General features: G+C 38.9%; 1 protein-coding gene across 1 annotated transcript in view; it reads right to left on the reverse strand.

Moving 5' to 3' along the window:
* Positions 1-10,463, reverse strand: part of aclya (ATP citrate lyase a) — a 41,731-nt gene extending 31,268 nt beyond the window's left edge. Inside the window, exons 1-3 of the mRNA XM_036589936.1 lie at positions 10,332-10,463; positions 4,184-4,361; positions 2,149-2,271 (exon numbers count right to left, since the gene is read on the reverse strand). Of these exons, the coding sequence (XP_036445829.1) occupies positions 2,149-2,271; positions 4,184-4,342 (282 nt within the window). The 5' untranslated portion in view covers positions 4,343-4,361; positions 10,332-10,463. The remainder of the gene's footprint in view (positions 1-2,148; positions 2,272-4,183; positions 4,362-10,331) is intronic.
* Between the last annotated feature and the right edge of the window lie 4,624 nt (positions 10,464-15,087).

The following is a 15,087-nucleotide window of genomic DNA, read 5'->3' on the forward strand; positions in this document are numbered from 1 at the left end:
TTAACAGAGAAGAGTACATTAAATATCAGGAAGAAGCACTTTTTGTATTGAAACTAAAGGAACAACAAGTGCGCTTTGTCTTTTCAGTGACTTTTTTAATCAGAGCATGACTGATGCAACTTTTGGCTGATAAAACTATTGCCAATCATCACAATTATCTATATCCATAATTATCCATTATCCACATTCACAATGTATATTTGAACAATTCATTCCAAAATGTTGTATATCCATTTGTAACAACTTTAGATACAACAAGTTTTCAAAAAAGAAAAAAAGTGGCGTATAATGGAAAAAAAAAGTTTTTCTTTCTCTAATAAAGGGGGTATTATTAAGTAATAGAACACGAGAGGGAGTGTGTTATCGCGAGATAGCATCACGCCTGTGATTTGGTCGCAGGCACGAGCTGAAGGCGATAACACACGACCTTGAGTGTTCTATTTCTTTTATACAACAGTTAAATAAATAAAGTAAGAAATCAATGAATTGGGTCGTGAACGTGGCATTTAATATGTTTTATTGTTAGCAATGCCTTCCTCCAAATTATAGTTCCTTAACAAGCAGCTTGTTGCTACGTCAGAGTAACGAGCTCCGCTCACTCGCTGCACAGCCGGCAGTTGGTTCTCCAGCTCCACACACAGACCAACTGACAGTTTGGGAATTTTGTGTAGTCTCATCTTCAGAGTCTGACCAAATCGGCTGAACCAATGACAGTTTTCGTATCAGCGAAGCCCAAATTTAATTAACACCTAACTGAAGGCAGAAGAAAAGCCGAGAAAAGAAAAAAAAGTACTGTGGAGAGGAACTGTGTACAGAACACAGTCACACAGTCTAGTGGCTTTGTGTTTCTCAACAGCATTTACACTTGAAGTGACACGCCAAACTACAGCTTAATGACTGGACCTAACCGCTCAGGCTTTCACAAAGGAAAAAAAAAAAGAAAAACTGGACAGTCATCGCTGCAAGCAACACACACACACACACACACACACACACACACACACAAATCTCATTTGCTGCACAGTCACAACAGCGGAGCGAGAGGGCTCCAGATATAAATCAACAGGAGAAAAGCAGCGAGGAGAGGTGACATTTCAGAGAGAGTGAGGGAGGATGACGAGGCGGAGAAATGAAAAGCAGAGAAAACGGAGTCAAGAGCCTCCAGGGACAAGAGTCCATTTAGAGAGAGGCACATTACAGAGCTACAGTACAAAACACTGAATGGGCTGAAGGGAAAAGGGGAAGGAAAGGAAGAAAAGGAAGGAAGAAAGAAGGAAAAAAGCAGTAAATCAGGAACGAAGAAAGAACAAAAGAAAAAAGAATGATAAAACAAAAAGAACGAAAGTAGACAAAGAAAAAAGAGAAAAGAAGGGAAAGAAAAATGGAAGAACAAAAAAGAATGTCATAAATATACTATTATAAACAGTCGTGTGCAGAAGTTTGGGCACCACTGGTCAAATGACGTGTTTTGCTGATTTTCTAAGTGCAAATAAGTGAACATATCTTTTACAGAGAGGATGCACATTTTAATGCACAGTTACTGATTATTTGTTGAATTTAACATATTGGGGGAAAAAATAAACATAAAATGTGACCTGTGAAAAAGTCATGGCACATTTTATATTTTTTGTTCTTTTTTCCCAATACATTAAACTCAATTAATAAACAGTAACTGTGTATTAAATATTGTGCATATTTATGTTTGTAGAGAATGTGTTATATTATTGACATTTACATGTAATCTGACCACTGTCCATTTTATCAGGTCCACGTGGTGCACTGCAGTTCACCTGTTTCTCTGCATACTTTGTTAGCCCCCTTTACTGATTGCGGATAAACACTACAGTCTATAGTATGTAATCGTTCAACTGAACTACAAAGTGTACCTATACAGTAAGTGAATCTGATATAATCGACAGTGAATGCAGATAAGATAGTGAGTGCTGAATTGAGTGCAGTTTCTTTGTGCATTTGAGCCTCTATGGCGCTTTGAAGCTGGAAGGACTTCATCACATCAATCCTTATTTTCAGTGTCACACATCAGCTGGCTTTCTGCTCACTGAATGATGGACACTGTCACTCTCAGTCTTTTTCCCCATCCATGCAGACAGACTGTGTAATGCATAGTGTAGACATGTGTGACCTTACCGTGGCCTCTTTCATCAGACGAGGTTTGAGCCATTCTTTCACCCCCTGTAGATCTAGATTCACACCCACTAGTCCTAGTTTCCCTCTGCGCTTGATCAGCTGATCTGGCTTTACAACCAATCGCTGCAGAGAGAAAAAAATACATTGACAGTGTTATAGGAGAACCTGCTAACTTATACCATTTTAAAGAATTCCTGCTGCCCTTTACATTGTGTGAACATCTCTGCTTAATTAGACCCTTAAAATCATACTAAGGCTTATTATTCATATTACATACCAAGGCTTACATACATACTACATACTAAGGCTTATTATTCAGTAACTACAAGGACATAATGCAAACTGGTTGAGCTCTTCTGAGGTGTGTAATAAAACACCACATCAGCGGTTAAATGGTTAGGATGTAAACAAAGTCATTCAGAGTGGTCTGATGTGAAACTTGCAGAATCAGTATTACTCACAGTGGTGGTGATGGTAACCAGACCTCAGAACACTTTAATGCCTCTAAAAGTTACATCACAGAAATGTATTACATATAATGGTTATGAATATACTGCCTGTTATCTGAGACATTGTTTTTGGTAGTTTTAAGATAAGATTTTGTTCTGAAAACTTTTTTTTTCAAATTCATTCACGGTACATGCAAGGTATTATTAAGGCAGAATAGTTCTCCAAAAACACTTTTCAGATTTAGCAGCATTTTACCAACATCAGCATTACTTATAACAACCCAGACGGCATGTGTAGGGTCACTGATCGTTTTGCATAGTAAATAAAATGGCCATATGTATGCTGTAGACACCACCACTAGAAAGAAATCTGAGTCGGTACATTTCTCCCTAATCCATCATTTCACATCAAACCAGTCTGAATGACTTTGTTAATATCTCAAGAAAATTGGTGGAATTGAGGGTTCTTCTCCTTCTTCTTTAAAGCTACTTCTGCTAGACTGTTTTGGGGATGCAAAGTTTCCTAATGACTTAATTTGTGTTTCCTTTGCCAAAAAATTACGGGAACTCCTTAGCAGGAGTAACAGTAAGCGGTGTCGCGTAGAGACTGACCACTGAGGACACTGACTGCAGAGAGAGACAGGCCAGGAGGGAACGAGAGGGTGGACGTTAATGCAATTTACTAATCAGTCCTATCTTAGAGATAGATAGAGATCGAGCGAGCAAGCGAGAGAGAGAGACAGAGAGACAGAGAGAGAAAGATGAGTCATATCTAATAAGATTACGCTGTGGTCTCCTCCATAAAGGTGATTAAGAGTGCTTTTAGAGCTGCTCCTGAGGGAGATTTCTCTGCAGTGATACATTGTGATGGGGCTCTTGATCTCTGCTCCTTTTACTTAGCTCATTCTTAGCATGCTGTTCAGTAATGACGACCACTCCTTTTCTCCTTTCTTCCAGCACTGCTCCCTCTATATCTCAGCATGCTGGTCAGGGATACTGACGCAGCAGTAGTGTTTATGTGGAGCAGGACACACTGAAAGCTCACAGTACATTTACAGGCTGAACACATTGAGATTGTGCTGCTGTGCTGCCACAAACAGTCACTGATTGTAACAGTGACTGAATGACTTGTCTGTGCACCATTTAAGAAGAAGAAGGGCATATGAAGGAGGAAAAAAGTAATGAGGACAGAGGGATGCCCAAAAAGGGAAAGGAATAGAGGAGTGAAGACTGCAGCCCTCTTACAGGACCATACAGAAACCAAGGGTCAAATATGTAAGACTTCTCAGAGTGGGGGTGCTGATCTATGAACATTTATAGACTAAGAAACAGTGATGCTCAAAGAGGCAGATCAGCTGCGGCAACTTTGAAATGTGAGAACCAAGAACAGTCAGTTACAATATTCAATAAAACATGCACTCATTTTTGGCTTATTGTATTGTTTCTATTGTCCACATTCTGCTACAGTGTAAATGTATTCTCAAGTCACATTTGTGTATTCAGCATATTTTTTATTTGAGAACTGTACTATTATCTGATCAAGTATTTAGTTGTATAGGACAGTTTTTTTCCACTTTCCTACTAACCTCAGTCAGAAGCCATGGATGGTCCTGGACCAGCTGCTCCCAGTTTGTGTCTGCAGTGACGTTAGCGTAGCGGAAGCGGTTCTGCACGGCTGCAGTGGTGCAAATGTGCTTATACAGGAACTCTTTCCCTGTCTGCTCAGAGATGGCCTTCGCTGACATATTGCTAGATCACACAGAACTAGAGAAAGAGAGAGAGAAAGAGAGAGAGAGAAAGAGAGAGAGAAAGAAAGAGAAAATATGATAATTAAAAAATACACCAGCATCGCTCCGAAGACGCTGATTCAAACGCATCAGCTTTGAAATGTTGGAATCCATTATAGTTGATAATAGTAAGAATGCATGATTGGAAACGCTAGACTTTTGCATGATTGCATGATTTGTGGATCTGTTTTGCAATTATTTGATGTAAATAATGTGAGGCAGGTAAGTGCATGTGTGCTGTATTGTGTATGAATGCTGCTGCTACACCTGGACCAAAATGATGCAGCAAAATTGTACTTATTGTGCTAAACAGCCATCACCTCTTACTTTATCAGAGCCATATTATTTATATAGGCAAGTAATTTTGACTCAAGTGACTTTCAAATGCATATTTGGTTGATCAAGAAAAAAAATGATTTTATATATACACTGTTACTTTGGCTAATATATATATATATATATATATATATATATATATATATATATATATATATATATATATATATTATGTATATAAAGACTCATTATCAAATTGTTGTGCAGCCACTGATTTACACTCCTGGATTGAATACATCAATACAATATTAGGAAACTTACAGGATAAAGAATAAACAAAGTCATCAGTGTTTATATACAGTCACTGTAAACATCGCTTAGGAAATACCGAGTTAGCAAACCTCCTTCCGCTCTCCCTCTTCACCCTTTAACCCCACCCACCTCGTATCTGCCTGCTCATCTTTTTCTTTACCTTCCCCAAAACAAAAGCTAAAAATAGCCTTGATGCTAATGCTAACATGATTAGCGCCCAGCCTGCTCTGTACTGTGCCCAGCAGGGTTTGATTGATGCGTGCAGTGCAATCAGGCACAGTGGAGACTGTACAGGTCTGATCACTCAGGACTCATCTATGCCTGGCTCTTCAAAATCATAGCAGTAATCAAAAATAACCATCACTGCTCCACTATCTAAAGGAAATAGTTTAGGCAGAGATGAAACACGGTTTTTCCTTTACACTCAATGTAGTCAGCCAAGACTTGTTTGGTGTCTGAAGCTGGCTTCTTCACTTTTGCAATGGAGGCTAGCGTATCAAAAGTGTGTACTACACCAATTAGCATTCTGCAAATTATCATAACTTAGCCTGAAAGCACGTCGAGTTATTAGGTAATAGATAACATGTTGAGTTATTAAGTATAGATAACAGAGTTTCATACAGTGCCAGAAACCAGATAGGCAGCTTTTTAGGAGAAGAATTTGGGAAAGTTGCATATCATGACTGCTGGAACAAAACCTTGTATTTGTGAAATGATAAATTATTTTAACGTATTAACTTATCATTTCATGTCTTTCAATGCACAATAGTGTACAAAGACTTTATACAGATTAATTTTGAACCACAGCTATTCATCCATTTGTTATGAAATTTTTACCCAATATATGAGATGGTATTTTCATATTATGTCAAAAATGAAAAACAACAACAATGGAGACTGTTGTTTTGACAGCAGCAATAGAACAAGTTGCTAGAATATTACATCACATTTTCAAAAAACTTTAAGTACCATTCTACTACAACAGAGGTATCCAATCTTATCCACAAAGGGCCGGTGTGTCCAATCTTATCTGGGTATGTGTGGCTGCAGGTTTTTATTCCAGCAAAACCTGCAGCCACACAGACCCGGATAAGATTGGACACCCCTGAACCACAATGTGTGGTAGTGATTTTGAAAATACTTGCAGCAACTTTAATTAAATTTATTTAAGGTTTAAAGCTTATTTTGTTACCTTTTTTCTGTTTTAGAGATGGCATGAAACCACTTTCCCAATATGAGTATTGAAACCATTATCAATTCAGTATTTTGTCTTTAGAAACTACTACGCTTTAAAAGAAAGATCTATTTTTTAGTTGAGACACATCACTTTGGATCTAAAAAGTAGGCTGTCACGCTCAAAGGACTCAACAACTGTACTGCCCTACAGAAAGAAATACACAGTTAACAACATCACATCACACAGTGTGAGTCAACGCTGTTTCAGGATAGATCTGTTACTGGATTAAATTCATTTTTTTTCCCCTCTAACTTACAATCCAGCATTTTCTGCTAATAATGACCTGATACAGCTACCCATTGAAAACTATGTCATCTCTAATCTATCCGTATTTTTTATGCTTTTGTAAATCACTTTCTGAATAACGCTTGTAAAATATGCTATGTAAGTAAACTTGCCTTGCCTTACCAATGTCTAGACCTAACAACCAAACCATAACATGGCTTCTTTCTGAAGGGCCTAAAAGCTCCACACATGAGCGGCCTGGTGACGGGCAGGCTGTTGCCTCCATCTGATGACATCACAGCCCCCTGTCTGAACCCTGTCAGGGTTCTGCATTAGAATGCAGAAAGGAAGCTGACAGAAAGGGCTTCACACTGACCCTTCCATCACGGACACTTCTCAGAGGAAAGGCCCCATCTGAACTGAAAACCTCTATTATGACAGAAAAACTGCACTGCTGACCGTTTTAAACAGTGAAACAGATACAGAGAGACTGCAAATTTCATATGGACGCTATGAAGCTTTTCAAAAAACACTTAATAATATGCAAGTGAGTAAAAGTCAGAAGCACACTCACACTGGCACACAGAAAAGGTCGAACACTCAGCTTGAACAGTGTGCACGTAGAGGTCCCTACTTCACAAGGTCTAACCAGTCTTAATGAGGAAGGAGAACATGCCTGTCTGTCAGTGGAGAAGAGCCTATTTTCAGATTCTGCCTTTTTCCATTTCCCCCCAGCATCAGCAGCAGTGCAAATTAAATGTCATATATGATTGGAAATCTCATTTTCATTGCTTTATTGAAATAAACGTTTGATATACTATGTGGAACAATGTTTACACAGTCCATACATGGAAACTAAGGTGCCTCTTTTGAATTCATCATGGTTGTGATGTCACAGCCATAAACACATGTACATATGACCAGCCATTCAGCTAACAGCAGTTCAGCTCCACCCACTGACACTGAAGTGATACAGAATGTTGTTACTGTAGATAGTCGGTGTTATCAAAGTGGAAGATGTGGGGAAAACGATTAAATGCTGTCACTGTCAGTAAGCAAATGGATTGCTGTAGCCTTCCAAAGGATCCCTGAATCTAAAAGGAGTCGCTGAAGCTTATTTTCCCTATATTCATTCAAACTTAGCAGTATGTTCCATACTTTTCATCCTGCACCACTTTATGAATGTCATGTATTTGTAAAGGGGACAGTCAATCAGAACTGTGGTCATTTACATATATCAGTAACACAAAAGGCTTTTTTAATTCTAAGGGATAAAGGGAAGTTGGAAAATGATCATCCATCAAAAAATGAATTCAGACTGTTTTGGTGGGTAAAAAAAATACAAAGTGCACTTTATGCAAAAATGAAATTCAAGAAATGACAAATATTGGCTCTTTAAAGCATCGTCTAGGTGGAAACGTATTACCATCAGAAGAAACAAAAAGATTTCCATCATAAACTGAAGACAGGAGGCAGCTTTTACTCACAGTGATAAACAGTCTACCTAAATGCCTCTCCTCTTCATCAATATTAGCAGATCAATAAATGTGAGACATTTTTGAACAAAGCATACAAAACATCTCATATCCCTCCCTTGACAGCAGGCAATTAAAGGGGTCTTTTCATGCCTCCTTTTCTTCTCCTCATCCCTCACCAGCTCATTCTCCTAAACATCCAAAATCAAACCTACTCAGAGGCCCTTGACAGGCATGAGTAGGAGACAGAAGTGTTCAATTAAGCCAGAAGTGTTTAATTAAGAGAAACTAGCAGGTCCTTGACCGGTCCAATTTACTGATTAACAAACAGCTGAACCCCAGCAGGCCACAGACCTATATAACCATCAAATAAATCAGACGTCAGGCCAAACGAGAAGGTCAGTTTATACCAGCTAGTCAAAACTGGGCTGTGAGATGCAAGAATACACTCTCACCCACCCACATGCTGTGGTTTATCACATGTTTACAACATCATGACCCAGGAACTGATATGCTGTAACACAAGACAGTAATCAGTAGCTGTTTACATAGTATCAGCCATCAGTCCTGTCATAAAGAGACTGGTGAAAAATAACAAGGCAATTTTCCTCTTACTCTCAATGTAGCTGATCAGCAAAGACAAGTTTGATATCTGAAATTTGATACTTTAGTTTTGCACTGGAGCTTCAGACACTAAGCATGTCCTGACTGACTGACTACATTCTGTGAAAAACTGTGGAGATTGGATTTTTTTTTACTGAACTACCACTTTAAAGGGATACTTTAGAGCTGCTTTCAGCTACAGGGTCTGCTGTTTAATCACTTATATTACTGGGAGTGTTCTCTGTATTGATCAGAAGGAGAGAGAGAGACAGAGAGAGAGAGAGAGGAGGGGGAGAGAGAGAGAGAGGAGAAGAGGAAGGAAGCAGATCAATCACACTATACATCTTAGCAGGTTGAGAGTGTTGTGAAATATGACTAGGTTTCACACATATAACACCAGCTGCCTATGCAATAGCATCCACTACGTGCATGTCACCTTTTCTAAGTCTAACCAGCTTTAATGAGGAAAGAAAACATCAGCCTGTTAGAGAAAAAGCCTATCCAGCTCAGATCCAGCTCGTTTTCATTTCTCTCCAGCATCAGCAGCAGTGCGCATGAAACCAATTGGCTTCTATAATTAACCTGTACATTTGGCATATTTACTGTGAATCTGTAGATTTTGTGATATCTTTTGTGACTGTATCTTTGCAAAATGCTGCTGCTGGGATAAAACCTTGAACTCTATTATTATTATAATTATTATTATTATTATTATTATTTGAAAATGCCAGCTGCCCTTCGCATTGTGTGAAAATGTCATGATGAATGGACCAATACAAACTGGTTTTAGATTAACTTACATTAAAAGTCAAGATTTTCTTAGACAGAGAAAATATGTTTCTTCATTTTTTATTCTACACTTACATATCAGGACGGGTTCCTAGTGTACGTAAGTACATTTGGCCAGTAAAATGATTTTGAGTCTCAAAATGTACGACCATCAGAGACACGACCGTCAGGTCTCTTCTGAAGACAGGTAGTTTTATTCACAGCAATGAAAACAGACCTGGTAATAAAAATTAATATCACTATCACAATTACTAACCAGTTTATCATTACGCCTTTCAGAGAAGACACACATTATGAGGAAAATGTCTTAACATTGTATATAAAATTGCTAGAGGAGCAACAACAAGGTCCACAGCCAGCATTATCACTGTGGTTCTCGTTTAGACTGATGAATGGTCATAACTAACACAGTCTAAACCATTCTGACTGGTTAGCCAGAGCAAGTGATCATAAATATTACTACTTCCCAGAACCAGATTAGGCCTAAACCTTGACTAAAAAGGATTTTATGACGGAAAATTTTATCATTTGGCCATTTGTCCAAGACTACATCCACAAAAGTATCTCTAAAGAGATTTTCTTGCTATTCTTTGTGGGATTACAAAAACATTATACAGAAAAAAAACTGACAAGCTACATTAACCTGCAGTGTACGAATGAATGGTATGAGGAAACAGACAGTAAAGTGATTTAGTGTGCTTTGTGCAGTGTTGTCATAAGGAAATGACTATAAAAACAAAAGTTCACTTCATTCTTTCCTTGAAAAGGCCATTAAACTAAGCTAATACAGGACAAATCTGAAACTTCTACACTGTTGTGTTTGATTTAGATGTATGTATGTATTGCCCACCTTGACTCGTGCTTTCAACGTCGCACAGATTTCATACTGTGACACTGGAACAGGTCAGACACAGCATAAAGTAAAAATAACCGTGGCAGAACAGATTCATCTCCACGAATTAAGCTACAGCACTGCTGAAACTCTGGTTTATGTTTAGCAGAACGTGCAGTAAGATAGGCTTTAACTTACCCGATAGAGGATGAATGAATGAGCTTCTAACTCCTGAGAGAGTCGCCAGTTCACCGCGCTCCTCTTCTCCGCCAGCGTGCTCTGCTCTCCTCCTCACCGCTCCTTTTCTTTTCTTCCCCCCTCCTTCCTGTCAGACGATAGACTGAGCCGATAAATCTTCCCGCTGATTGGCCAGCTCCTGCCAATCAGCTCTCAGTTCTGTCCCATTTCGTTTCTCCGCCGAAACAGCGGCTTATCGATCGGATCAGACTCTGATTGGCTGGCGTTACCCACGCTCTCTGAGCGGACCAATCAGGTGGGCCTTGTCGAGCACGTGGACGCCTCTTGCTAGACGTTTAGAAATAAGCATGGAGCTTGTAAAATGTTGGAATGTGACCCAAAGCTGATGTTGATCAACGCAGTTTTGAAAGCACTGATTTCTAAAATTGTCTGCAATCATCTCAGCTTTTCCAAGATGACAAACAATCACCATCAGTAACGCTTTCTCAGAACGTTGCCATGATGCTCTTCATCCACCAGCGGCGTCGCTAGAGGTTCATGGAAAGTGGGGCTAAACCTGTACTAGGGGGGTATACTATCTCCTCTCTGAGAGAAGCTGCAATGTCCGAAATATACTATTACATTCGCAGACTATAGATTAGATCAGTCTCAGCTGGTGCCATCAGAAAGAGTGTGATTAGGTCAGGGCAATAAGCTGGATGACTGAATTTCATGGTCAGAGTGACAAATATTTTCTCAGTTAAGTTCAATTAAATTCAGCATCAATTTTATTTGAAAGCTTAAACAAGTCTTCCTTACAGAGCCCTGTTGGTGAAATCCTATATAAATAAAAATAATGCATGGCCACACCATATTAATGCATGGGAACAAGATCCTATTGCCTGGCCACAGCTTAGTAAGGTGTGGGAATGAGATAAAAAGTCCTTGACTACAGCTTAATAAGGCATGATGTTCTAATGCCTTACTAAGTCACGGACACGACTTAATTATCTCGTTCCCATGCCTTGATAAGTGGTGGCCATGCATTAGGATCTCGTTCCCACATGTTAATATGGTGTGGCCATGCATTGTTTTTATTTATATGGGATGTCACCAGCAGGCCTTCGGACTCATCGCGTTTTTCTTGATCACTTACCTACATCAGATCTGCTCCTTCAGGCCTGTCAGTCTCCTCCAGCTTCTTTCTCTCCCTCTCTTCTTGCGTTTAGTAAAACATTATTATTTTTTTTTTTGAACTCAGAAAAATTTAGAGAAATAATGAGAGATAAATCAATTTTTTTAACTGGTATAAATCTTCTCATCCGACTGGCCTTCGACAGAGCTGCCACCTCTTAATTTCCATCTACAGGTTGACGATTTGAGGAATACAAAAATTGTGTTATGATCAACACTATATGACCTATTCACTGACATTTACTTACTGTATATGGCAAATACTGGTTTCAAATACTGGAGAGAGACATAAAAATAAAGAATATAAAGAGCTGTCAGTAATGTTATTTTTATCTCTGTCGCTCTCACTCTCACTATGAAGTGAGGCTTCTCAAGTTGGCCAGTTAATGTTAATCTTAGCTTAAACCCTTTTCATTGCCTCACGTAAACCCAAAGTTAGCTAACTAGCTTATAAACAACTGAGTAAAAGCCAAATCGCCAGCTATACTGACCATAATTTGCCACAATCCATATTTATACTATTTATATTGGAGTTTTCAGCCAAAATCCTGCCTTTAGCTTCAGCAGTTGCCAAGAAGAGCCAGTAAACCTAGAGACCCTACCTCAGGTCTGATATGATTGGCTTACAACTTACGAAGTCTGTTGTGATTGGCTTACATCTTACGAGGTCTGATATGATTGGCCTAGCCTGGTTTTCCACATCTCACGTTACGTTAGCCAATCTCTCGTAGCACAGCAGAGTCAGCGATGCATTAAGGCAGCAGCAGCGCCACCCCCAGGTCACGGCCTTCTATTACAGTATATTGTGAATGATAATAAACTATGAATGATATAAACTATTAATGTACATTTCTTTGGGAAAGGAGGACTAAATAACATAAAGAGTGGCCATAGAAACACCGACCTTATAGTGCCACTCAATGGTCTTTTTATGAGCTCCACCCTTACATGTCCACAATAATTACCGATTACAAGTGCACAATACAGAGTCCATCAGTTGATGTGCGCAATATGTCAGCTACCCACTCTCTCTATTCATCAGAGGTTTCTGACCACAGGAGCACTGTTGACCAGATGTTACTATTATCTGAGTGGTAGTCTGTTCTTAGCACAGCAGTGACACTGATATGGTAGTGTGTGGTTATGCCAGGATTGTATCAGGCACAGTGGGGTCACTGCAAGGTTGAGAGTGGTCCACCACCCAACCAAGCGCGGCTCTGTGGTCAGAACTGCTGGGTGTAACTACTGGGAGGGTTTTTTACATTAGGGCCCCATGACACGGTTGGACCGCCTAAAATCTTTATTGGGTTGATATTGACACAACTGTACAGCCATGACTCACAGAAAGATCTAATTTCTTTAAGGACTCATATCCTACAATTTCCTTACATCAACACCAGTCATAATTCATACTATATGACCATTTTTAACATCTCATTTTTCTCCTAGAATTAAGCAGACTGTTTCTGTTACTGTGCCTTTAAGACTGATCTATGTAAATGAGCTCTGTTCTGATTGGCTGCCCTGTATTGCACCTCATTCAGAAATCAGTTTGGGCTGGTTGCACTCATAACTTCAGTATGATTGTGCGGAACTAAAGTGCTGTAGGCTAAAAAAAGTTAGGTACATGTAAATGTGTTGGTTTTCATGACATCACAAAAACACTGGACTCAAAATGGACTGTGTTTGCAGCTTAATTTCCATAAATGAACAGAATGTAGTCTGGAGTGAATAATATATTTTGAAACCTAAGCAACATTTACATAGTACTTTAAATCTTTTTATATAAAAAAGTGAGGAAAATTCAGTTTTCTATGATATGGGTCCGTTAACAACATACCTCACTAGTTAGCTTCCATCAGCACTACACAAACAGCCCTGACAGCCTCTAAATTCATAATGCATCTCATGGTAACCATTTTTAAATGGATCCTTCACAACCTGCAACATGATATATGCATCATTTTATCATTTTTAAGTCTTAAATAAGAAGTCTAACGCAAACCAGGCAGCAATAGTGAGCAAACAGCAAATTACATGACATTTTTCTGTTTCCTATGAGTCATTACTGTATAGGGGTCCATTCAGTTTTTGTTCACTGGGTTTGAGGGTGGTTAACAAATTTTGTATCAACAGATTTCTTAAAGTGGCTGATAAGAGATCATATTGAGTGTGAATGGCATTTGTATGTAAAATAACTGCTCCCTTATACTCATAATCAACAGACTCGGATGATGCAGCAATATTGAAGTTGCAAGATTTTGTATGCTGAGTTCATTTGAGGGCACATAAATATGTATGTCCTAGGTGAAGTTCCTTTAATGAAGGGGTGTAGACACGGTCCAGTCCTTTCTCACGTCACACAGGACAGGATTTATCACTTACACCCTCTCTCTAGGTAAGGTAGGTCAAAGTAAAATGTTGGCCATTAAAATATGCAGGCCTGACTGTGCTGCTAATGCATAGCCTGGCTCTTTATCTCCACTATGATTACTTAATGCAGTCTGAGAACTCCAGCCAAAAGACATGAGTCAACTGGCTTTAATAAATACATTTAAAAAAAAGATACCAGCTTTAAATAGAAACATTCTCATTGATCTCCGGGCAGTGACACTGAATAAATACAAACACTGTTATTTAAGGTTTTGGATAAGCCAGATAAGATGATATTGCAATAGTAGCGCAACAGACTGGATCGGACTAATTCTAAATTAAATTCTATGAATACAGGGTGATACATAGAGAAACAGATTCTGGAATAAAGTTTAATCACTTTTTCTTTGTCTCTTTGACAAACATGTGCATTCACACACATCCAGGGAGATTAGGCTGGGCAGTCTTGGCAGAGAATCATCAGCTGAGCTAGTAAAGGCCAGAAACCACTACGTTACAGTGATTCAGCAATATGAAACTGACCTAATCAGCTGAATTTAAAGTTCAACCTATCCAACTCAAATCACTTCTCCTTCTTCTGTATCCAAGACTCAATGGAAAGGTAGAACTGATCAGTAAGTGAAAATACACTATATGCCCAAAAGTATCCACACCAACCAACGGTTTGACAGTTCCGTTCTAAAGAGTGATCAAGTGAAAGTAGTGCTGAGAGTAACCAGACGTCCAAATGCCTCTAAAAGCTACTTCACAGCTATTACACAAAATGGCTGCTAATATGACTTCCGATGTTTCCATTAATGAACTGTATGTGGCCTGGAGGGAATAATATGTGATACAAAACCTTTTTACAAGGTTTTGTATCTTTAAACTGATACCTCTACAGGAGAAGGAAAAAACAATTAGCAATGTTTTCCAAGTAGTTCTGGATCATTGCTATTGGTCTGTTCAGCATAAAACCGACAAAGCAAAAGCTAACTGGAGTTCTTAAATTCCACAATTTTTTATCCATTCATGGTGGAGAGGTGGATATGCTGGCTAAAAAGCACTTTAAGAACTGTGTTTTTTCTTCCAGACTTACTTAATTTTACTTTACTTTAAAATCCTTCTACTGAAAAGTGACTCTTTTGGAAATATGAGGCTGTTCAACAGCTATGACATAAAAAAAAACATGTTCACTGGTCATTTTGGA

The sequence above is a fragment of the Colossoma macropomum genome, unplaced genomic scaffold (genome assembly GCF_904425465.1).
Source record: "Colossoma macropomum unplaced genomic scaffold, Colossoma_macropomum, whole genome shotgun sequence".
Classification (NCBI taxonomy): domain Eukaryota; kingdom Metazoa; phylum Chordata; class Actinopteri; order Characiformes; family Serrasalmidae; genus Colossoma; species Colossoma macropomum.